Consider the following 25,275-nt stretch of genomic DNA (forward strand, 5'->3'; position numbering starts at 1 on the left):
CTGCGAATCGCTCTACCAGCTGTACCGGTTTTGCTGGAACGAAATGGAAACATTAAACGCCTCCGGAAAGCTGGAAACTGATCCAGCACCGGTTTCTTTCAACAAGATTGAAAACAATACTCCACAGTATTGGAGTTTGTAGTCAGTAGGGTTTCGTTTTGTTGGGTAATGCGCCTAGAACAAGCCCTAGAACCCATCAGTTCTGATCACCACGCTGGTACATGTTAGCTTGAATAGCTGTTTCTCGGTAAGCTGCTTTCCAACTTGATCGAGACCTGCTGGGTGAGGGTGCCTCCGACGGTATCTGTCTCTCTCCCGTTTAGGTGGGTTTAGGCCACACCGACAAAGCAAGACATCAGATCCAGCAAAGTAACACTCCAGCGTAGTGAACGTCGTGCAAATCCCTGGTAGAAGGCATGCCAACTGGCGGGGTGGTGTACCACGACGGTAACATACATTACGGTCCAAAAACAAGAAGAAATAATAGCACTGACTTCACTGCATACACAAAACGAACTTACGGTGAAAGAATCCCGAGAACCTCGGTGTAAAACGCATAAATCATGAACTCAATCTCCCAGAGCCCTTCGAAAGTTCTTCGGGTTGGAAAAGTTGCAACCGAAAGCCTGCCTGCGCTCCCCCCGAACCGATCCAATATTCTTTACTCCCTTTTTTCGGGTGCGGTCAGACCTTCCAGAAGGGTGGTAGGGGGCAAAGGTGGATATCTTGGTCGGGCAGAAGTCCCTTTCCGCCAGGCCGCCTTCTCGAGTATCGCATATTTTGCTCGTTATTGTTGGTGTGTTTGTGAGCTTTTTTTTCCTCTCTCTCTCCGGCCGCTCCGTTTTGCACATTGTGTCGTGACGCACAAGATATTCGCGTTCCGCGCGCGACAACAGTCAGACGAACCCGTACAGCCGCAGCAGCTGAGCTTTGTCTGAGCGGGTGGGTAACGGAAAGCGGCAGAACGCGACGACGGGTTGATTTTCTGGTTTAACTCGTTCGACAATTGAACCGAAGCGCTTCGAGACACTGAGCAGGCTCGTTATGGTGGGCCGGTGTTGTTTCGAGGTTAGCCGCGAGGCAGCACCCCGGTACGCGGTCACGATTATGTACGTGTACACGCAAACCCCCAGCCCCCGGAGTGTTTAGTGGAATACCTGTCCATGACCACCCCGCAGGCAAGCAGGGGGTTTGGAAAACGAGCAGCCGATTATGGTCGCACAAGATTGGCGGAGTCGACAACTCCCGAAAGGGAAGGAAAAGGAACGGATCTAGTTGAAAAAAGTCCTTCAGAGATATCACACCACAACGGGAAACTGGCCCGATCACTTCTTCGTCCGCAATTAGATCCACTCTGCACCAGGGTACTCTGAAAGCCCGATAGGCATATAGCCACATCAGACATACACACGCCCTGCAGTTAGTCTGCAGAAGTACGAGAATTATTGGAGCCAGCTCAGCGTAACCGGTTCGGTGTGTGGCAGTTTGTAGTAACCACCTCCAAAGTATGCCAGCACTTCGAGCCGTTAGAGTATCGGGAGGGGGGCTGTCCTCGGTAAATACACACGCACCGAAAAAGCGAAACGGAAATGCTGCAAGAAAATTGCACACACCGATCCGGTATAGGTACCACCGTCGCCTCCGCCTTCGCCCGTACACCCGGGAAGGGCGAGACCACGGAAGTACGGCTTGGCGTTTTGATTTGATTGAGCTTCAGTTTAACCTTTCTTCGTCCTTCATTTGGGCGCTCGGGCGGTGTTCACTGGTGCCGGTTTTTATGCCTCCCTGCAACATCTTCTTCTGATCACGCTCCCAAGCCCTAACATTCCCGACTCATTGCGCGTATCTGCGATGGATTGTCGAGTGCTTAATCGCAGGAAAACCGTAACTTCGCCGAACGTTCAGCTTCGATGCTGCTCACAATCGAATTTTTGTCAGGCCAGAGCTCTTGGTGGGGGAGAGCATCATAAGATGTAGTTATATAAAAAAAAAGATTGTCTTCCTTGCTTCTACCCTCGTCATCCCAACTCTAAGCGAGCCCCGAATTCTGAGCTGCCCAAAATTGTTTCGATCCGGTTCTGGGGATCCTTTTTACACCACTGATCACGGAGCCTGGGTGTGTAACTTCTGTCCAAAGAAGAAAAAAAACTACACCCCAAGAGCGAGAGAGAGAGAGACAGAGAGAATGAAAACGTTTGGTACATAGCTTGGGGTGGACTGGCGAAATTTATTACCTTTCCAGCAAACACACAACACCACCGTTCCGGTTTTACCAAAAACGAACCTCACAAGCGCATTGAAGTTCTCGTACCGAAGCAGGCAACCTGCTGGAGCTGCCCGTGTGTTCCTACCCAATTGTTCTTACCACGACCACTTCTGTCAACCGGAATGCATGCGCGCATATTTTATGCTTTCATGAAGCCAATTCCTCAAACTACATTGAATGCTCATTTAACAACAAGCAATAAAGAAGAAACACACCGGAGTGCATAAAAAAAAGCGAAGCGCTTCATAAATTGCCTTTTTTCCTGCGGCCCATGTGCGGCACTGTGCCGGGAAACACGATCAAGATGGAGATTTTGTTACATGCCACCACCACCATCATCATCATCCCGCTCGTACTCTTTGCTTTGCGGCACGATGAGAATATAAAATATTGAAAACAATTTATTAGCTTATTAACTTTACGACACTTTTCCAAATTACCACATCCACACACACACACACGAGCGCATACGGGTGGAAAAATGTTAAACAACATAAAGCAACGCACCAACCAGTGCGATCAATAACGCACAGGAGGATCATGCAAATTGACCGCCCACAAGTATCATTAATTACATTCAACGTACAATAATCAATAGTACGCGCACTCTTTTAGCACAAACTTCTTCAAAGCATCGATTCGCACCCCCGTCGCCCATTACATCAAAGCAAATTTTATCGAACGCGAATTTTGTGAAACAGAAATAGCAGGGTGAACAAAAAAAAATACACACAACAAACCCTCCTACCCTTTCCACTCTCTTTCCAACCGGCCGTTCCTGGGACCAAACGAGAATGGCCACTGGAAAAAGGTCGGTTATTAAAATTAATTAACCGTACTAAAAGATAGGCTTGATGTCGCTTGCAAACAAAAGCACCAACCAAAAAAACAAGACATAAAAAACGGTTCCAAACCCCTGCATCGGCCATCCTTGCGCTGTTCATCACCCGCCGTACCCATCTAATATACCGACCGGCACACCACAGTAAGTATCCTTTACAGTGGAGGCTCACGCTCTTATGAACTTGCCACTTTTTGCTGTTTCTAGGGTACGGGGTTTGTCTTCGATCGAAACACGATCGAATTTCCACAGTTTCAGCACCGAAGGACCATCCCTGGCGTTAGTCTTTTTTCCTCTATTCTTTGAGTTTAAAAAAAGCCGAAGGATTCCTATTTTATTTTGCTTCCTTTCCTTCCCTTCCGCCCTACCTTTCAAGGGCAGCAAAATCGATCCGGACACACCAACACTCGCGTTTGGTTTGGTGCCTCGTGGCCATGCGCCATGTAACGGGCACCGGCAGCGGTCTCCAGCGTGGTGGGTGCGGGCGTGGGGCAGTTGCCAATAATGCTGACCGTTAGTAGCATCGAAACCAGTGGGTGGTAATAAACGATTATGTTTCAAAGAGCAGTAACAGCGAGAACCCAAACCAAACAACAAAAAAACCGAACACACACTCTACAGCTACAGAGAGTTTTGGCCTAACATGGGCAAATAAAGGGCGGAAAAAAAGACACGACCACTCCCCCCCTCCGCCAAAGAAAAGCTCCAAAAACCCGTGACATTCACGGTACGGTAATCACGAGTGAAGTTAAATTTTCTTTCCCTTTCCCTGGCGGTGGTGGCGGCTGTGTCGTCCCGAGGACATGTTCACGTCTGGGTATGCTACTGCGATGAGCACTAAGCTCCCATCCACCGAGGGCCCCGAAAAAGGCGAGGATTATCCCGTTTGCCTAATATTACTCCAAAAAGGATTAGCTTAACTGTCGTCTGATATGGAAACGCCGAGCGAAAAGAAGCACAAAAAAAACAACCGGGGAGCAAAAGCAAGTGAATCGGCGAACAATCGCGTTGGTGCATGTTACACATCGGATGAAAATGTGTCCGCTGTCCGCTTTCGACAGGTATAACATCGTTTGTGCTGGGAATGCTCAGTCTGTGATATGGTTTCTGATCGAGGATCGCGTCTGAGGTGGCAGGTACCTGCAGCACCGTGATTAATTTTTGGGGGATTGTGATAGGCGACGTGGTCGAATACAGGATCTTCCTATTACGAAACGGAAGTTAATTACATTTGGCGTCAAAAGAAAGTTATTTTCATGCTAATCTGTCATTCTTGATTTACAAAATTTATAATTGACAAAGAGATTATTGTGGATGGAACACTCTCAAAGCTTCTTACTATCATCAAGAATTCTTATCAACGACTCAAAACTCCAAAACTAACTGACGCGGTTGAGAGAGTCCGGTGGCAAAGGCGATAGCAACGCCGTCTTCACGTGGGGCAGGATTAGGGATCAAATCCCATTCGAACCGCAACCTCTCCGTGTTCAAGTCTGATTACCCAGCTATTATTCGGGTAAAATCAAGTCACAGGAAGCCAGCGATAGGGGGCCGAGATCTTTCGAGGTTTTGACGCCAAATAAAAAGAAGAAGAACTATCAAGACAGCATTAAGATCAAGATCATCACGATCGATAGACTTTTCCACCGAATAACCCACGAAATACAGTCCTCTTTTAAACGAAGAGTACTAAAGAAAGAGCCTGCCAGTGAGTAAACACCTTATTATACCGAAAAAGCTAAGCATAACAGGTGCAAATACTTTGAATTTTCCTCAGCATGTTGAAGAAGCCTCAATAATCCGCTGGCATCGTCCGACCGAAGCAGCACTACTTTATGTGACAAAATAACTAAACCCTATTCTGTAAAGGCATACTCCTTCTATATACACGCTCACAAACAAGTGGCAAGGAAAAAGATTAGGAAACTTTGCAAAGATCAACCCAGGAAGGACAAGAGCATAAAATGTTCTGCAGAGTCCATTACTACTACCCCGGCGTTGGAGTATGGCGACGGCGGCTTACGATGTGAAGAAACCCAACGTCTTGCAAGAAAGAGCATTCCAGCCCCACGCACAGAGATACGTCGATTAGAAAGAGCAAGAGAGACCGAGAGAGAGAGAGAGAGAGAGAGAGATGCGGCCAAGAGGTTCCAAATTTTCCAGTAGTGGTGAGCGGTACAACACGGTCGATTCATAAAAAGGAAAAACTACGCTCCACGGAACTAGAGCATTACGGCTGGAGTGGTCCGTGAATGAAATGGGAGCCACGCAACGAAGCAACGGCCGCGCGCGCACGACGATGACGCGGGTATGGAAGCGGGCGCCGGGACGGGACTGAGTGTTGGTTGTAAAAAAACACCACCCTCCACCTACTACCCTGCAACTCGCCTCCCCCTTTGCTCTAAACTCGTTGTTCGCCTTCCCGAGGGTCGTCTAATGCTGAAATAACATTTTCTACGCCATCGCGTAGTATGCGCAAAGCGCAGCAGCAGCAGCAGCAGCCGAACACGAGAACCCGAACCCATTGCCGGGTTTTCGGTGTGTGTGTATATAGTATAGTGGGATGACTTTGAAGTCTCCTGGAGAGGTTGTTCCCTTTCGAACCTTCTTGCGTTCGTTCGTGTTGTACGCTTTACGCTACGCTTCTTACTTTACGCTACGCGCGAGATGGTGGGCCCAAGGAAAACGGCATGCCAGCCGCACACTCCACACCCCTTGGCTAATGCTCCACCAAATCTCGCTCTTTTCTGTTTCTCTCTCTCTCTCTGTCTCCCTTTCTCTGTCGCTCAAATGCTACTCAAATGGTTGTACGGAAAAGGCACGCTCGAATTTCTCTTGCGAACCAAACATTCGAACACGAGAACCGAGTCTTGCGGTACACACCGCGAGCGTGGCACTGGCGAAGGTGGCTCCAGGGGGCCAGTGACGAAAAGATCCTTTTCTTACATCCATTCCCGGTTCTCCGCGGTGTCTTCTTTGGCCGGGCCAAAGCACCAAGAGCGCACCACCGTGGTGCTTGGAACGTGTTCAAGAGCACCAGATTGAACGATGGAAAACTACACCGTACACACTACTCTCCCTTCGGATGGAACACATACACGGACATCCATACCCACGGTATCTAATCTTCGCCCTCACACCCCGCTCACCTGTCCCCCGGAGAGCCGTGAGCCGATGGTAAAATTACGATTCTCCGATGCTGACGATGATGCTGGCTCGCTGGGAGAGGTGTTCGCATGCAATATAATTCTACCACCAGCAGCGCCCACGGACCAAGATCCAATTGTCCCACCGTAAGACACGGGGGCGGTGGTGGTACTTGTGGTTTGGGTTTGGGCTACAAGGTCACTACGCAGAACATTGAAGCTGAATGAGCATTACACCCATCCCCAGTTTAGAGAGAGAGAGAGAGAGGAAGCAGCAGCGCCCGTACATCAAAGTCGTGATCGATACTTGGAAGTGACTTTGAAGCAGATTCGCTGCAGTTGATGGTTACACCATCACCTTCGAATTATGCCCAATTACTTAACCACCTTCTGGTTCCAGTGCTGGACCGGGACGATGTCTAGAATACGTCACTCGCATAGTGGGGCTTTCTTTTATCAAATTACAGTCAAGCAGCATCGACATGATCGACGCGAATCAAACGCCTTCTTCCTAGTCCATTTTCTTGTTGTAAATGACATTGACGAAGGCGGGCACGATACTACACCACACACATCCTTTCCCAGGTGTGTTGTATTTGCCCGAGGATATAAACCACACCGTGACGAGCGACAGGAGAAGGATTCGCTGTGAAATATCACTATCGAAAATAATAATAATAGGTCTCCCCCTAACGAAGGATCGGCTCGGGGCCGATTATCAGGAAGAAACATCTCAAGTAGGTGATCCTTCCAGGACCGACTTTCCTGGAAGTTGCAGTAAAACTTCTAACACACACCCCTTATGAAGGGAGGTGTGTTTGAGCAACTACCAAGGGTGTCGTCGCTTAGATTTGGACATGGTTTTCAAGGGCACCGTTACTGGCAAACTCCAATGCGAACATAGAATCCTGAAAAAATCGAACCATCTAGCTACTACTTACGCTCGACGGAAACAAGCCTGGCATTTTGCAACCGACTTGCTGGCCTGCACTCTGGCACGGGGTGAACGGAACAGGAAAGTGAAAAAAACACCGGTATGTGCTACAGCGACCCTATATATACACACACACAAACACAGGCGCACAAACGGTGGCGAGCACACTTGACACTTCCAAAGTCACCTTCGGCAAACAACAAAGAATACTAGAGTTTGTTCTCCCTTCACTCACTCAGTTCACACGCTCTTGATTTTCCACCACACACACACACACACACACACACACACGTAAAGGACACACGAACACTGATGCACAGAGGGTTCTGATGTTCTCTATCTATACTCTCGTTTTGCTTTGTCCTTTAGCCCAGCTCTAGCAGTGTCTAGTAGCGAGGATTCTACCTAGCTCGCTAAATAGTAGTCGATCCTTTCAAATCCTTACCACAACTAAGCCCTAAGTAGATAGATATCCACTCACACACACCTTCGGGTGGTCTAGAACGTCCACTTAGTAAGGAACTGCACACATTAGGAGCAAACTCACAGCTGACACACCGGACATACACACAGCAGCGCAGGGAAATCCACACCACCGAATGGCCCACGCACGGTCAGGTTTGGAAAATAGGAAAACTGGGCCCCCCAACACGGTTCGCGTTTTTCCGGTTACTCAAGAACCGTAAGCGAACGATAATGTCCCTGTGGGCACGGTGTGTTCCGACCCTGCTGCTACTTCTTCTAATGGCACGGTTAGGCACGGTGACGGATTCGTTGAAGCCTTCAAAAACCTACGGAGGCTTTTGATGGAAACTGTTTAAGCTCACCCGTGTCTCTTTCTCGTTTTCGCTCGCCTGGTTCCGAATTCGCTTTGCTGTTTCGCTCTCTAGCTCTCGCTTAGCCTTTGCCGAATCTCCTGCGTATCTCTCGACGGATTTGACACTTTCGCTTTCGATCAGCACTCACACACACTGGACGACCGCCTGCCACCAGCACCACCACCACCGTTACGACTGTTGGACCGGGGTTGGACTGAAAAGGGGAGACCAGGCTATCGGAAAATGGGATCGATCGGGGACATCCTCTTTATGCGTTTTAGCAGAGGATAGAACACCCCTTACAGGAACCTTCAACGAAGCGCACACACACGCAAAGGCACTTGAATAGGAATCTAGTGTGATAAAGTCAGCAGAAATGGTGGCACATCTCGGCAACAGCACACACAGCGGCTAACTGGAAACACACATGGCCCAACAACTTGCTCCAAATGTTCGCCCAAGCCGTCCGCAAGTAGCCGTGTTTCCGAGGCAAGATTCTACAGCACTCCGCACTGCACGAGTTCTCGGCACACTACTGACGGCGTACGCGAGCCCACGGTGTACCATGGGGCGCACACCAAACGAAGGAAGGAACCAACCGAGCCGAGCTTGATGCCATCGATACGATACACACCACCGTGAGGTTTTCTTTGGCAACCGGATTTCTTGCCGTTTCGTTCTTCGTGTGTGCCCTCTCCCAGCCGTTTGACGTTACTCGCCGATTGCGTTTTCACTGCGAAAGAGCCAATTTTACCGGGCGAAAGATGTGTACCTGCTGCGCCGCAGAATCTTGTGCAGAAGGTGCAGCAGCAGATTTTCACGGCACGAACTCAATGCCAATGCCATAAACCGTCCGTGCACGAGAATGGGGATTTCGTTTGGGGAGAGTTTGTAAAGAGTTTCTTCGGTTTGCTCTTCCTATGCTACCGATGCTTGCGCGATGAACGGTCCGGACCATACTGGTAGGACGAACCCCAAATCATTGTCGTCAATTGCTCCAAACGTACCGCACAACCCCACGACCTATCCGTTACTTGTGCGCTTTTCCTCGTTCGTCTGCCTGCTGCTGTCTCTTTCCATCCCGGTGTGTTCTGCCCCAACCATTTACACGAGACTCACAAACACGAGAGATACGCCGAGATACAAGCTCTCATTCCGTGTATCCGTGTAGCTTTTTGCGTTTTTTTTTTTTGTTTGCTTCTTCAGGCAGTGTGTGCAGCTTTCTCTACGCTCTACGTCCGTTTGTCCTTGCTCATTCAACATTTTTATCGGTCACTCACCGTCAACTGGGTACCATCTCCTCCCGCCTTCCCACCCGGACCCAGAATCCAAATAAGGTCCTGTGAGTGGTCAGTGACTTTGTCTACTCAACCCGACAGGTCACTCACATTCATTGTCTGTGTGTGTGTGAGCTAACGAGCTTAAAGCTCTCGTGTGCCGAAATACTCGGCACCCTTTTTAGTAAAGCACCCCACAGCAGAAGGACACACGGAACTCATCCTTCCTGCAAGCGAGAGTGTGTCCTTTGTTACAGGAATTGCTGTTTTGGGGCGATCATTTCCCGGAAGGTAGGAACCAATATTGGGGGTGCTGTAACCAACTCCACCAGAACGATAGGGAGAGATAGCGATAGAGAGATATAGCGAGGGTTTATTCTCGCTCGCAGTAAAATACGCGACCATTACTCAATTCACCACCAATACCAATGGGAAAACAGGACAATATTGTTGCAAAACTGGTCCTTGCCGCGTTCCAGGTGTTTTAGCCAGCTAAGGCACATACGCGCAACTTCCCGGTTCCCGGTTCCAGTGCAGGAAGCGAGGAACCTTCGTCAGTAATAGTAGTCGTAGCTTCGCTCTACCTACTACAGGAGCAATGATCCTGTTCCTGTCGTGTTTTTTTGTTGTTGTAATATATTTATCCGTTGCTTCGTTTATAGTCGGAGTGTCGTTTACTCATAGCAGGGTCATGCGCGTATCGGCGTCGTCCTCCGCGCGTACCACCAGCATCGCGTACGTAATACGCGTACGTGGTTGAATGAAACGCTTCACAAAGCTTCGCCACTTTCACTCATCATCGGCCGTTCGGCGAGCCAGTCTCCTTGCACGCACCGAATAAAATATAGGCTTCATCATCCGGACACAAAGGACAAAGTAACTCACTTCGGGGGCCAGCTTTGTTACATCAGCAGCAGGAAAAACTCGATTCGATCGTCTGGGGGTACACGCACCATACCACAACGACGAGCATGAAAAGGGAAGTCATGGAATGTGCGTGTGTGTGTGTGTCTGTGTGAGGATTCGATTTCAAGGATTCACCATTGCGAACTCTCGCGCAGCCATTGTGTAACACAGTCGGCCAGGCCGGCCCACACAGTCGGCCAGGCTCAGACGGGCCCGTCGTCCTTGTGCACAACACCATCAAAAAGCAACAAAAACCATCACAACAAAATGGGGGGCCAACAATGGCATTGACGATAGCTGTGTCGATGTGTAGGTGATGGCTAGGCGTTATTTTTGCACCGAAGGTTACTGGCCCGAGGATATGTGCATGAGGTATGTGCAATAGATTTCCACGAACGATTTCGTTTGGATCAAATGTCCTGCTTCTCCAGCATGCGTATGCTGGGACTATTCTACAAGTAAGCAATATTTCTGTGAAGCTTCATGCAAACATTTTGTTATAAGAAAGAAAATTATTTATCTTTTTTTCTGGCAGGCAGAGCTATAGTAGAAAGGCGTAAAACTGTTTGCTGTGGGTTGAACAAGAATGCGTAAGGCGGCTAAAGCTTTGGGGATGGTATGAAACAAAGGAATCTTGGCAACATCATTGAGCTTGGGTGGCAAAAGACGTTGAAAAGTATTCCAACGACGACTGTTTTAGGAATGATACCTGAGGACAGACATTAACCTGCAATGTATGATCAAGTGTAAATGTGATAGAATTTAAGTAGATATGCTAAAGTCTGCCAAATCATGAGATGACCAAAACTCAGACTGTCCAAACTTGTCAGAAGGATTTTTGGCCCCGTATGTGTGGAAGGACAATGGAGGTGCCCCTACAATGACGAGCTCTACGATGATCTCACCATTGTGCAGGAAATTAGACTCGCCAGGCTGGTCATGTCATCAGAATGACACCGGTCGATCCAGCCGTAAAGCCCTATTAGGCCGTCCACACAGACAAAGGAAGCGTGGTATACTCAAACTAAGGTAGAATGTTAGCGTCACATCTTCGAAGCGGGAATCGTATTGATTCAAATTCTAGAAAATATACTTTCTTCTACTACAATGACAACACATTTCTTCTCATTTGGATGCATTCTAGTACCTGGTGTAAATTTAAAAAAGAATAAAAACAAAGGGATTGCAGTTGTGGACTAGCAGCAAAGGTTGTATAAGTGATTTTTAACTCAAATTCTGCTAAATATTTCAAAGCAGTGAATCAATGTTACATGAATTATAAGTTCTTCACAAAACAAAAGGGAAAACAAAGAGATTGCAATTGTGGACTAGCAGCAAAGCTTGTCCATGTCCATTTGAGACTGGCTGTTATTTGGTAGTTCTGGAAAAGGAATGTCATCCAACCATTGCGAATTGTATTTGCTGTGAAAATAAGTTTTAAGCAAAATGGCTGGACCGTTCTTTTGTAACCAAAATTAAACCATTCGAAATCAGCTATCATGGCACATTATGAAGTTTTCGATACAGCCGAACCAATGAGTTTTTTTTATCAGAAATCATTAAGGCAATACCATCGTCTTGTGCTTGCCTCTGGTGTCTGATATATTGTATTAAACTTAGTGGATCTAATAACATCGGGACAAGTTATCGTAACTATTTCGTAGACCATGGAAAATGAAGGGAACAATAGAAGAAATACAATATATAACAATTGACAAAATGGGGAGGGATTGAACAGCCCAGCGGTCCATTGATAGCGGTGCTAGCTGCTAACACCGGTAGAAAATCCTATTGGGGACGTTTCCTCTTACGTAGCTACTCTTAAGAATAACCATCTCGATAAGGGTAATTTAAGTCATGGATGCCAGAAATTGTAGAATATGATTTATCGATGTCAGAATCAAAATATAACAATTGGATAATTCATCTGATTTATGGGTGGATACAGGTGGAATGAGTAAGATGGGCTGTTATGTTTATATTAGTTTTGAATAAAGTGTGGCAAATACTGAAATCGTGTAGGTCGCTAAATTCGTTAAACTGTTGATTGAGGAGGTGTATCAATTCCATTCGCTTAAAGCTTTTCTATGAATGTTGCTTGAGCTAAATGTCCTCTGAGGCCTCTCCACCTGTAACACCAAATAGTAACCCAAATCTAATGGGATGAATCCACAGTAAATTCAGAATTGTAAGTCAAGTAAACCTACGCAAATATTGAAGGAGGCATCCCAAGCACAGACTTGAATTCTATAGTTGAGCGAGCAAGCGAGGCTTAGACTTAGTTTTTAAGCACTTTGAGTCGTTGAATTCTTTTGAAATTCTTGCTATAAATCCCAACATCCGATTAACCTTGCCCATCACAGTTTTGTGATGTAAGTGATATTTTATAGTTAAGAATGGTTCCAAAGATTCGAGTTTTGGATTATCATGCCAGTGGGTAGTTTTTTGCTACCAGTGTTTTGCTTCTATGTGACATCAACTAACTTTCTACCAGAGGACAAATTCATCTGTTGTTATACTCAAACTGACATGGATTTTACTATACTCGTCACAGTTACTACCGAGAGAACAGAATAAACTTCAGCTAGCTCTGAGAAGCATAGTGTGCACATGTTGACAGTGCAACATTGCCTCCCAAGGATTCTAGTAACCGGTGAGAAATGTTGGGCCGGTGCATTTTGGCAACTTTCTCCGTACAGCAAGCAAGAGAGCGAGAGCAAAAGACCAGGTCAAAGAAATGCAATCTCACAATCCACACGCATACACACACACATTCTATCATGCTGGTCCTGGAAAAGGATCATGGTCATGTCCTTTCCAAACCGGCAACTAGAATTCAATGCATAAAGGAGCCAAATTGGTGTAAGCCTTTAGTATGCGAAGTTGTTTGATGTGTGAAATGACGTCAACTGCTCATAGATTGCGTTTAACTAGTCCATCAGGTGAAACAATCACCCTTATCCCCGATTCCATCGAGAACCCTTATTTGAGATTTCCTTTGTTGTGAAAACCGGAACCGTAAATACATTCGTCCACGTACACCTATCGCCTACCTATGAATCAACCGACTACTGCTCACTACTCACTTACCTTCTCATTGACATGATTCTCATCGTTGATTGATTGTGTACGGAGCTTGTTCGTTAGATACTTGAGCATAGTTTGGTTCGCTGCCCGCTTCCCCGACGCCACCTTGCACCGCCGCCTCGTACGTGTTCCGCTTGCCGCCGCCACCACCACCAGCTGCTTCCCGCCCGCTCCTGCTACCTCGCCGTCCGTCCGTCTTCCGCCGCCTGCTCCGCCAACGTCTTCGTCCTCGACGTCGAGGCCGCTGATGTCCTGCACGGTGAAGATGCACTTTGAACGTCCTTCCTTATACCGGCGGACGCGAATACGATTCTTCTCACTGCTGCTGCTTCTGTGCGTGCTTTCCCGTGCGCTTTCCACCTCTTCGAGCTTTCTTTTTCCACGGCCAACTTTAATCACACGCGCGTAAGAGATAGGGGTTTGCACTACGTTGCAAACACCACTCCACAAATCACGAACGAAACTAACAGGCAAACTATACCCTCCCGGCTCATAAGACACACGGCGCTTCACAGACACACTTTCACACACACATACACAAGCGCGAGCAACAAAAACTACCCTCCACTTGGGTCAGGATCACTGAGTTTTTGTTGGTGCCACCTTCTCTATGAGCTACAACTCTAGCACAATCTGCATTTCCGGCGACTGCTGCGCTTCACTCCCGGACCTGGGGGCTGTGGCCTTCACGATGCACTACAAGCAGAGGGATGATGTAAAAATATGATGGAACCATGCACACCGATCTAGACATTTTGGGCGGGTGACAACCAAAAACGCCACCCTTAAAAACTATTTATCGCCCAAAATGGGATTGCTTCTTTCAGTGCCATATCACGACAAAAATCATTTGAAATGAAAGCTCCTCTTTGTCAACAGCAACCAAGGAAACCAACAAAAAAAAGGAAAGGAAATTGCTATACTGACAAGACCCGTCCCATGTCACTGTTCGTCCTTCCCCAACACACACCCCATCCATTAATGATATTCCATAACCTTAACGACCAGCAAGCAACAAGAGTCAAACAAAGGAGAAATAGGGACCATCTCAAACACAAACCGAGTTTTTCCGTTTGCTAAAAATGCTTCTAAAATAGCAACTAGCAACACCATTAGCAACGCACGGGACGGTCTTCTTTTTCCGCTGTTTTTCCAAAGGCAGAGCAGAACAAACTGTTGGTTGTTCTCGCCATTGCGTTTTATCGCTCTCTCTTTCACTCTTTCGCTCTGGGCTCGTTCACTACGCCATGTGTGTGTGTGTGCTGTGCTTCCTGTTCTACTGCCCGCACACACACATACACATCCATACATTTTTAGTCGAAAGGATACTCGAGTTGGAAGTAGTACTCGCTCGCTCGCTCGCTCTCTCTCTTTCTTTTACCATTCTCGCTCGCGCTCACACGTTCGCAGGCCCGAAACCGGCCTAGCCGAGCCTTTTGCGCCCGAGAGTAGGCAAGCTGCAATAAAATGTTATCGATTTTTCAATTTTCCTACACCAAGATGAGCTCTGTAGTGCTAGTCGTGCAGGCGCTGCACTTTTCTGCACCGAGCGAATCGACCTTTTAATCGACACAGTCACCTGTCACCTTTTTCGGTACAGAAAATCGCACTTTTTGACATCGGACTGCTTTACTGCTTACTGCTTAGCAGAACTTGACAAATGCAAAAAAAAAGATTTCACTAAAACGGACATGTCCTCCATGTCCGTAAATTAGTTCGCTTAAAATAGGAGGAGTAAAACCTTTCCGAAAACTGCCGAAAATGCTAGAAGCTCTCTACGCACCACTATTCACTATCGCACACCACGGAAATCTCTCGAAAACTTGCTTTTCGATTCGATTCGTCATCCACCAGGCCGAGAGTTGTTTGACCACCACTATCTTATCACGCGACCATCCCGGAAAAAAAATGGAAAATGCACCCCAAAATTTCACTCACTACGAATCACCGTCCCGTGTGCCCGGATGTGGTACGCGTGCATCCCTGCTGTGGTCAGTTGCCACACCACTGTCCACTAATCGATAACATAACCTACAGCAAAGGGAACAGCTTTGACCGTAAAAATAAAACCTCACTCACAACCGACAGCGACCGAAGCGCCAAAAAATCCGCACGAGAGCAGCCACCGCGCCGTCAAAACACTGCTACTTCGACCATATTTTATTGCAAGCTCGCAGACTCCCTCTGTGCGTGCGTGTGAGTGTGTGTATCCTTTCTTCCGTTGCTGCGGTGCTTTTACGCTGGAGCACACACACACACACCGACACGTTTCACACGTGTGCGCTTTTCTTGCAACAAAGCAGAGCAGGATGATCTCCTGCCCTCCTTTTTCTCATGCATGCGGAAGCTTTCTCACGTGCGATTGCGTGGAGTGGATTTTTCTCACCGCTCACTACTCACATCCCAGGCTCATCATCGTCAGCAGGCCCAGCAGCAGCCGTGATAAATATGCTCCATGTTGCATGCATGTTGCACGGATTGTGAAGTGGCCACAGTGTACTCCTAACTTTCCGGACTTTCTCAACATAATTTTCCTTCGCGCACACGCAGTATTCGGAGCGGGCCAACAGTGTGCTCCAAACCTCAAGTGGTTTTCGAAAAACCCATAAATACCGAAATTGTGCCTGAAGTGGTGAGCTGTGGGCTGGAGTGGGTATGATTATTGTTCAAGCGACACACACACGAGTAATGACGGGTGCGTTGCGGGGTGTGAGATAAGATAACGCCAATTACACAGATTACACCCAATTGCATTTGACAGCTCTCGCGCGCGTACTCCCGAAAAGTTTATTCGATGCGCTTCCTATGTGCACATGGATGCATGCGTGGATGTGTGTGTGCGCATATACACTCTCTTTGCTCGCGGCATTAGAATGCAACAATAGTAGCAACAATAGCAACAGCACGTCCACTCCAATCAATGCAATCTCGCCACGCGTTGGGGGATGCTGCTGGTGTTGGGTTCACTATGCTCCTGTGTCATCACCGTCACGGCCATTGCACTCTCGTCGTGCACTAGCGTGGCGCACGACGATGAGAAGCTGATGGAAGAGCTAGAAATTCGCAATCGAAATTGTTCCGTGCCGTAAATCACCTTCTTCCCAATACACGCACGCGTTCGGCCGTTGCGCTAATCTGATGTAGTCACCGCTCCCGAACTGGCAAGAACAGGTTTCGAACAAGATCGAGCTTGTTTGGGACATGATTAGAAGGGAGCACACACTCACCCCAGCTGTGTGTCTGTAGGCGCAGCAATAACAAAACTGTTTGACTGTTGCCTCGGGTAACGAAACGCACAGGACACTATCTGCCTGCCTATGCTTTATGCTCGTAGCGAATCCGCTAATTATTTTCCCTTTTTTCCTCTAGCAGATGACCCACCCCCCACCCCAATCCCAATGACTAATTTCACCCAACATTCGACCGTTCGACCGACTTCACGACTGCTGCGGGTGCAACAGTGCGACAGAGGTCACAGCAGGAGGTGGCGATGTGGGTGGCTCCCCCACAACACAACAAACAACACACACGAACGCACCTCTCACGGAACGAACACGCACGGACCTGTGTACTACGGGCAGACACTTCCTCACTCTTCTGCTATTCAACAAATTCTGAGAAACTCGATCCGAAGCAAAAGAGCTATGCTGTGTGTGCTATGAGCATGCTTATGTACCGCGCGGACAGTTGTACCGCTATATGTATATTTGGCGATGGGAGGCTGTGTTTGTGCGTAGTACAAACACTACCATAGCACGTTGCCTCCGTTGGGCCGTTCTTGGGTTTCGGTTTAGATAAAGCCCACCCCCCACATATAGGCGGTGAAATGGTTTATAGTTGTTCAGTTGTTCCCTTTTCCATTTTTCTAGTGTTTGGTACAACAAGCTCAGACATACACACACAACACACATACAAACATAAATACTTTTGCATTAGTGTGTGGTATTTTTTTTCTGTTATTTTGTCCGCGAATGGGAATGTTGAGCAAAGTCTGACATGAGTATTGAATCGCAGGCCGTAAACGCAATGCGTCTCGGAGTGTGGATGTGTGCGTGAGTAAATGAGAGACGTCAAAGTGAGTTTGGTTTGTTTACATTGGCGTACGATACGGATGGAGGGTAGATGTGCCGGGTTAACGCACTTTTTCACATTAAAACATGCGATTGTTTTACGGCACGGTAATTATATTAGGTTAGATCTGTGCGGATGATTTGTGAGTTAATATTTGTGATTGCTTTTAGGTGCACCATCGATTGGAAATGAATCGGAATGAATCAACAGACGGCTGTAGTTGAGTATGTAAGTTGCACCATACTCCATTTAGGATGCTTGTGGAATGATCTTTCGGGGTTTGCCAAGAAAGGGTGTAGGCATCAGAACAATCTGCATAGAAGAAGCTGGCTTCAAGAGAGGCTTCGTATGACGAGCCTTATGAATGGTCTGGTCAGCTGCAACGTAGGAGGTCCTCAATTTCCATTCCACCTTTTACCTCCAAAAGACTTCATCGGCCTTGATGATGATTGATCTGATTCTATTTCGTTCTGTGCAGGACTGCCTTTCCTGAAGATGATTTCGTTCTGTTCGGAAAAAAAAATTTTTTTTTTCTTCTATCGGGACTTTAAACCCGAGAGACCTTGGCCTGCCATTGGTGGCTTCCTTGACTTGAATATACCCGCAGCGGAATAGTCAGTTCAATTCAGTATGGGAGGAAGATCCAGTTGGCTTTCGATACCCAACCTTGCTGTGTGTTTTCACTCAACCACGTTTTGTGTGATCTCCAGCCCGCCCTTTAAATCATAATTTAAGGTTTCAGAGAACCTTTAATTATCAGAGCCCAATGTTCAATGTTCAATTATGTCTTTACAAGACTTTGCTCAATTATTCTATTCTTACAGATGTATCTATTCGATTCTGCAGATAACGAGGTCCTGGTTCATTGATTGCTTAGCGCCACTAACCTACCCCAAGTGGGGAAAAAGCATAGATAACGTTGTTCTTCACGAAAGAATGAATAGTCGTTTGGGGTCTTCTATTTGCTTGAGCACTTTTTTATCAAATAATTCATAGAAGAATGAAGCGGATTGTTCCACGCATTTCGATCCTCATGCACGGATACGTTTCAACTGCTATGGCATCAGTTAGTTTCCTACGATCGCTGCTTCAGGTGTTTGTTTGTTCATTTTGAACATAGCGGTAGAGCACACGACTGTTCGACAAAGGTTTAGAAATAAACACGGATGCAGAGCAGTTGAGAAACAAAAATACAACAAACTCTTTCCACCTTTCATTTCACTCATATTTTGCTAGCAATGAATTCGTTGTGTTAATTTCGTTCCTAATCAATGCATACGATTGTAAAGCAACGGGGGAAACACAATTTGCATAGTGAACGATCGAAGGAATGTGGAAGGAGAAAACCAGAACAATGACACACGCACACACACCCTGTGCTTTGTATTGCATCTTCTTTTTTGCTTCCTACAAAGAAACATTGTTATAATCAAAAACCATATTTTTGCATACGTTGTCGACCTTGAAGCCTTTATTTGGTGTGCAAAACAAGCCGAACAACCTAAAACAGCAACAACAACAAAAAAGAAGCTACAGGCAAATACTAAAATCTCGTTTCACCCAACCAATCGCTGTTTAGCAAACAATATTCCAAATTCATTCTTCTGGATTCCCCAGTTCCATCTGCCGGAAAACACAAACAAAAACAAAAAACAACGCACGATCGTCGTAGAACCACTTGTCTGAAGAAGGTCGATGATCAAATTCAAGGAATGTTTACCGATTTTCGCACGAACCATTTGAACCGGCGCGTCAATACAGCTGTACTGATTCAGGTGGAATTTGAATGCGTCCAATATATTCGTATCGTTTTTTTGCAGATTGTTTTCTATATTCACCATGCGCAAATTTTGGAGAAGATCGCAGGACAGCAGCAGTTACACTTGTACGTTTCAAGGCCCTAAAGCTTTTAGGGCCCTTTGGTACCACCAAGTGTCGGCACTAACCGAGCTTGCTTCTGGCCAACCTAGTACTACCTAGTTTAACCTAGTTCAACCTAGCCCATGTCCAAGCTAGGAGGTAATGAACTCGGAGCCATCTTCTACATAGACTAGACGTCATTTGGGGGTTGAGGAATTAATATGTAGCAGAAGCTTGCCAAAGAAAGAAATCGTATGGGACATTTACTTGGCTAAAGTCTTAACTATTGATGGCTTCACCAGCTGCCCAAATACTGATTAATTGAAGGGCAATTTGCACCATCCAAAATTTCAATTTCATCTCCAGGGGCGGATCATAGTAAAGGCATGCTAAGCAGAGGTTTTAAGGGTCCCCAAGCGGTACCTTCTTGTAAGCTTGTTGTGAGAGTCCCGAACTCCATAAGGTGATCGACCTTCGAAGTCGTCCAAAACTTCACCTATCTGGGGTCAAAAGTCAGCACCGACAACAACATTGACATTGATGTTGAGTTACGCGCAAGGGTGCTGGCTGCCAACCGGTCATACTACAGCCTGAGGAAACTTCTCCACTCTCAATACCTGTCGCGATGGACAAGGTGGGAATTACATTTATAGTCCCAGTACTCACATAAGCCTCTGTCACAAGGACTTTGTACAAAACTGATGAAACCCTCTTAGCAGCGTTGGAGAGGAAGATGCTCAGAAGAATTTTTGGGCCCTTATGTGTGGAAGGACAATGGAGGAGCTGCTACAATGACGAGCTCTACGAGCTGTACGATATTCCCACCATCATGCAGCGAGTTAGACTCGCCAGGCTCCGGTGGGCTGGTCGGACAGAGGACTTCATGGCGTGGTAGGCGTTCAAATTGAGATGGAGTGATGGCGTTGATGCGTCTGCCAGAACGGTCGGGATAACGGATTGGCAGACCACGGCGCTAAACCGTGAGTGGTATCGAGGGTTGTTGCAGCAGGCCAAGACCGCGAGAACTCGACAACGAGCTTCGTATAATAGCTCCTGACTTCGGACACTGGCCCGGTCAAAAGATTCGAATTGTTAAGGGCGTTCAGCCATTCAGCTTGATCCTCCATATCTGGGGTCAAAAGTCAGCGCTGCAAACAACGGATATTGGGATAAGCTCAAGGATGCTGGCTACCAACTCGCACTACTAAATCCTTAGCAAGCTGTTCCGCTCAATTGAATCTGCTCCGCTGGTTCTTAATCGAACATTAACAGACTTATTACTGACTCACTCCTTCGAGTTATAGACTCTGTCCAAGCTTAATTCCTCTTAATCGCATCCTAGAAGAAAATGCTCAGCATTATTTTTGTTTTGTTTTTGAGGAGGATAAACAAGGAAACGCGTCCATAATGAAGGCTCGTATGGCTTTGGTGGTCTGGTCCTGTCATGAAAATGGCACCGAACGATCCAGCCGGTAAAGTCTTTTATTTAAAGCCGCTCACATGAACAAAGGAGGCATGGTAAACCATATTAAGATGGAGTCCTCGCCAATGGAATGGTCGAGATAGAAATACAAATATGAACACATTTTTTAATGTTGTATACACCTTTTGCAACATTCTTTCGTGTTGCTCTTTATTCCGCCGAATGTAAAATCGAACCATTATTCTACATTACACTATAAACGCAAACTGCTAGCAACAAACACTTTCAAATACAACATCTATACCGTGTGTATGTGTATGCTTCTTTGTCCGATCGATTGTCGTTGATTAAAATTAAACACGAGAGCTAGCAATTATTTTCCTCTCCTTTTTTAAAAACATTGAACAAAATCTATTCCATTGCAACACAAGGCTGCCACCGTCCCTTAGTTCGTTCCTTTATCACGTAAAGAATTTCTTTTTTCATTGGTCATGGAACCTAACATACCTTGGCCCAACCAAACGCGGCAGGCAATAAAGGCTAGCATAATGTGAAATGAAAACGTTAAGGCACCGTCAATGGGTGATGCTTGAGATGCACAGGCAAGTACACCAAACTACTCTATTCGTTCTATATCACGATTGTGTTTTTTGTTTTTGTGTAATGTAGAACCGCTTTTATACTAAATGAGTGTTCCTATTGCTGTTGCGCTATCGAACGCACAGAACACACAGAACATGTAAGCTTTACTGAAAGCACCCGAATCGAATCGAAACCGTACAAATGTCAAGCGTTTGGCGAGCTTTCGACTAAAAAGCGCATGTGCCTGTTGCGGGGCTTTCACCCTTAACACACACAGACACACACTCCTAACTCGTGCCCTTTTGTTTGCCCTTATTTTAAATCGTTTTCCTTTTTGCTTAAACCTATAACACTGTACAATTCGTTTACAAAACAAATATAGAAAGCACATCGTACCACACTCTCCTTCTTTCTTGGCCTAACGACATCCTCTTGACTTACTGTGATACCGCATAGTTGGATAGTCAGTCCCGACTATGGGGGGGGAACGGCCCCAGATGGGATTTGAACCCCGGTGTCCTGCCCTGCCGGACGATTCGCTAATTAGACTAACGTAAAACCTATCTCACATTGCAGTTTCGAGCGGTTGCGAGTAACTGCGACTGTCAGCGCTTAGCATTGGCGGTGGTGCGCCCGTACCGTCGAAATTCGTTTCCAGCAACGCTTCCGACTTGGAGCGCGCATAGTTGGCCCGCGTCGTCGGCGAAGGATCCATGATGGGTGAGACGGCCGGCTGCTGCTCGCCGGACGATTCGTACACCGTTTTTGGCCGTTGGATGTCGGACCGTGGTGGGGGTGGCAGTATTGAGTCTCGTTCCCGGCCGGGGGTAGCGTACTTCTTCACAGCCTTCATGTACGAATCGGGTCGACGCATTTGTTCCGGTTCGGGTGGTGCCGGCCGGCGTACCTGTATCGAGGGTTGCTGGTACACGTGACCGACGGCGGGTGGTGGAATAACCGGTGGTGCCGGTCTTGCCGGTGGACCTCGCTGTGGTGCGTACGATGCGGCACCGGACACACCGGACAGGGATTCGGTTTGCGAGTTTCGAGCCGGCTGGAAGCTGCTGTGGCTGACCGAAGTCGTCGGTGGCTCGTACTCGGGCAGATGTTGCTTGAGCTCGTGCAGGAACGAAAGCTTATCCTGCACCCGCATCGGCAGTGTGCTCGAATTGCCGTAGTAATCGGAGCCAGCTTCTTCGACATCTTCCTCACCACCACCACCACCACCACCACCCGGTGCGTGAATGATGGGCGATTCCTCGTTGATGGCAGTGCTTAGCGAGTTGTTACGGGTCACGCCCGAGTAGGTGGTGGACGTGTCCCGGAAGCCTTCGTTACGGAATGCAAGCTCGAGCGCGATACTTCCACCATGGCTGCTGTACTCCGGCAGCCCGTACACTTTCGTCTTTGCCGGCCCCGTACCGTTGTTTGCGGCTGGGATGTACTCGGACGGTGCTCCATTGCTTTCGCTGTAACCGAGCTGACTCTTCAGCTGCTCGGCGTACTCGTTGCTGTACTGTTGCTTCTGCTTCTGGTCGTAAACGTCGTAGCTGGTTTCGGTGCTGAGGACACTCTTGTCCACGGATTCGATCGAACCGTTCGATGCCATTCGTTTGTAGTCGTTCGTTGTAGCTGTTCGTAGCGTGTCCGTCGAACGGGACATTGCCTGGAAGGGAGAGAAAGCAGCAAAGGAAACATTAGGGAAAAGAAATCGAATATTGAAAGCTCCATTAATCTAGCACACAAAAAATGAAATACAAGCATTACATTAAAACACTCGACATTTATCAAAATCATGCCATAACAGACGAGCCACAAAAACCATTCACTTACGACATTCACTGTCGACCACCTTTAAACTGATGTTGGCTGCCATATCGTGTAGTATGTGTGTGTGCGTGTATGTTTGCAAAAATAAATTTTGGTGAAATAAATGACGGGCTCCCACAGCGCTTCACCCACATCCCACCACACTTCCCGCGTTAAGATCAAAAAGACACAATACTTACATAATTTCTTCTTCGAAGCGATCCCTGAGGATCGATACTGTTCAGACTGCGCATACTCTGGCGGATGCTGTTGCGTCGCTGTAAACGTTGCGCGTGTCGATAGCGTGACTTCTGGCACCAGCAAACGCACACCACGCAAATCAGCACTATAACCAATGCAAGGGCGACAATAATACCGATCACCTCTACACTTGCCGTCCAGTGGAGAGGATCAATTTCGACCTAAAACCGTACAGCCTTATTAGTTGATTGGTTCTTTCGTCAACTGTTAGAAGGTTCATCGGGCATGGATTGTGCAAGCTTACCTTCGGATCAATTTCGCACAGGAACGCATGTCGATTGTGGCACTCCTCCACCTCGACGTTCTGGTACAGGAAGGACGTGCACCGGTCGATGTAGTTGGCATCCTGCACCCAAACCCGCTCGTAGTTCCGCAGATAGCGTGACTGCTGCTCGATAAACAGCCACAGCGCGTTCGCATCCCCATGGATGAAGGGCAGCGAGGCATTGTCCGAGCGGCAAAAGTCTCGCGCCTCTCGGAAACTCATCGGTGCACCGACGTACATGTAGCAGGTATCGATCAGCAGCGTCCACCCCGGTGGACACTTCCCGTCCAGCACGGTCAGGTTGTTCATGTGCAGCGGTAGGTAAGACACTTCCAGCAGCTGATTATCGTCGTACCGATCGCGGATACGCGAGCTAACCGCTAGCGTTTCGTTGTAGCTCCAGTAGTTATAGCGGGCATCAATTTTCGTTTTCCACACGTCCAGAGTGCTGCAGAAAGGGAACGATCGCACATTAGTCGAGCACTATATCTCCCAGCTCATCACTGTGTAACAGCTACCAAGTAAGCGAACCAACACCGATTGCGTTTAAACTGGGGAATCACAAACACTGCACCTACCTATTCCAGTACTGGAAATCAAATCTGCCGGTGGGCGCGAGAGGAGGAGTTGCAGAAGTGTTGTGGTTGGGGTGTTTAGAGAAATACAAGATGGGAAGTAGTAAGAGAAATAACGGTCAAAAATAGCATGCAAATTTTGATAGCAAAATATACGGATAACACACACACACACACATCACGAACGCGCATGTAGAGAATGCCGAAACTGAAAACACCGCTTACTACTTCTTCTCATTCATTCAGCTACAGAGTTAGTGTCGGTTAGTGTTTGCCACAGCGCCGGCCCCATACTTACATCGATCGGTTAACGGTTATGATTTCGTAGTCATTGTCCGGATTGGCAAAAATGTTATCCTCATATCGCTGACCAGCCGTTCCAGCAACAATAGTCGCCCGTCCTTCCCAATCAGTGGCCACATTGCTGGAAAACAAAAAAGACATATGTGAGGATGGTTTCGTTAGAATCTTGCCAGCTTGTGGTCCAAAATGCCTAGCTCGGCCTTCACTTACTCGTAAAACCCGTTGTGGGTTGTTGTCTGATAAATTGGAAGTCGCACCCGATCGAATCCGGACACCTGCACTATGCGCAAACCCTTGTTCCGGTGCACATAGTTGTAGGTAAAGTTGGAAACGACCTGCCGCAGCACCACCACATCCCGGAAGGTGGCATCGTTTTGTGTGATGTAGTTGTTGTGTATGATCACCTCCTGGTACGGTGAAGATTGCCGCCCGTCCACGTAGATCGCCGGTCGGTTACGGTTACGGGTGAAGAGATTGTGATGGATCCAGCCCCGCAACGACGTAGCCGATCCTCGAGAGTCCGCCCGAATCGACACACCACCCTGGTTGGATTGGATTAGATTGTTCTAAAAGAGAGATGGGGAAATTTTAGTACAATTGATTGATTTATTTCATGAGGTTTCGGTGTGGAGCACTTACCCTGAAATGCAACGACTGCATGTTCTGTACGTCGATTCGGATCGCCGACTCGCAAGATGAGAAGTTTCCGTACAGCTGACGACAATTGTTCATGATTCGGTTTCTTTCCAGCGTCAGCATCGGGGACACTTCCCCGACCGAAGTGTACTGGAGTGCGCCACCAACACATCCCTGTATCTCTGAGTTCGATATATTGTGTTGTGCATCACGAT

At 47.4% G+C, this 25,275-nt stretch overlaps 2 protein-coding genes and 1 long non-coding RNA gene across 8 annotated transcripts in view; 1 reads left to right on the forward strand and 2 right to left on the reverse strand.

The window, feature by feature from the left end:
* The window catches only part of LOC118514540 (midnolin homolog), a 59,329-nt gene extending 42,397 nt beyond the window's left edge, over positions 1-16,932 (reverse strand). The window contains exons 1-2 of one of the 4 annotated variants that reach the window (XM_036061523.1): positions 16,814-16,932; positions 13,279-13,971 (exon numbers count right to left, since the gene is read on the reverse strand). In XM_036061523.1, the coding sequence (XP_035917416.1) occupies positions 13,279-13,347 (69 nt within the window). In that variant the 5' untranslated portion in view covers positions 13,348-13,971; positions 16,814-16,932. Of the gene's footprint in view, positions 1-7,194; positions 8,939-13,278; positions 13,972-15,354; positions 15,370-16,813 lie in introns of those variants that run through there. The other 3 variants (XM_036061524.1, XM_036061525.1, XM_036061526.1) reach the window with 3 other exon arrangements.
* A 335-nt stretch (positions 16,933-17,267) lies between these two features.
* Positions 17,268-23,198, forward strand: LOC118514592. 2 transcript variants are annotated; one of them, XR_004906678.1, is made up of 3 exons: positions 17,268-17,453; positions 17,517-17,574; positions 18,171-18,573. It is a non-coding gene; the product is annotated as an uncharacterized LOC118514592 (long non-coding RNA). The 2 variants fall into 2 exon arrangements; XR_004906677.1 differs by lacking the exon at positions 18,171-18,573 and adding an exon at positions 21,788-23,198 and having other exon boundaries at positions 17,281-17,453.
* The window catches only part of LOC118514505 (protein bark beetle), a 28,176-nt gene continuing 23,692 nt past the window's right edge, over positions 20,792-25,275 (reverse strand). The window contains exons 5-11 of one of the 2 annotated variants that reach the window (XM_036061440.1): positions 25,064-25,275; positions 24,635-24,990; positions 24,420-24,545; positions 24,125-24,148; positions 23,526-23,994; positions 23,221-23,442; positions 20,792-22,877 (exon numbers count right to left, since the gene is read on the reverse strand). In XM_036061440.1, the coding sequence (XP_035917333.1) occupies positions 21,777-22,877; positions 23,221-23,442; positions 23,526-23,994; positions 24,125-24,148; positions 24,420-24,545; positions 24,635-24,990; positions 25,064-25,275 (2,510 nt within the window). In that variant the 3' untranslated portion in view covers positions 20,792-21,776. The remainder of the gene's footprint in view (positions 22,878-23,220; positions 23,443-23,525; positions 23,995-24,124; positions 24,149-24,419; positions 24,546-24,634; positions 24,991-25,063) is intronic. The other variant, XM_036061441.1, reaches the window with a different exon arrangement.

The sequence above is a fragment of the Anopheles stephensi genome, chromosome 3 (genome assembly GCF_013141755.1).
Source record: "Anopheles stephensi strain Indian chromosome 3, UCI_ANSTEP_V1.0, whole genome shotgun sequence".
NCBI lineage: Eukaryota > Metazoa > Arthropoda > Insecta > Diptera > Culicidae > Anopheles > Anopheles stephensi.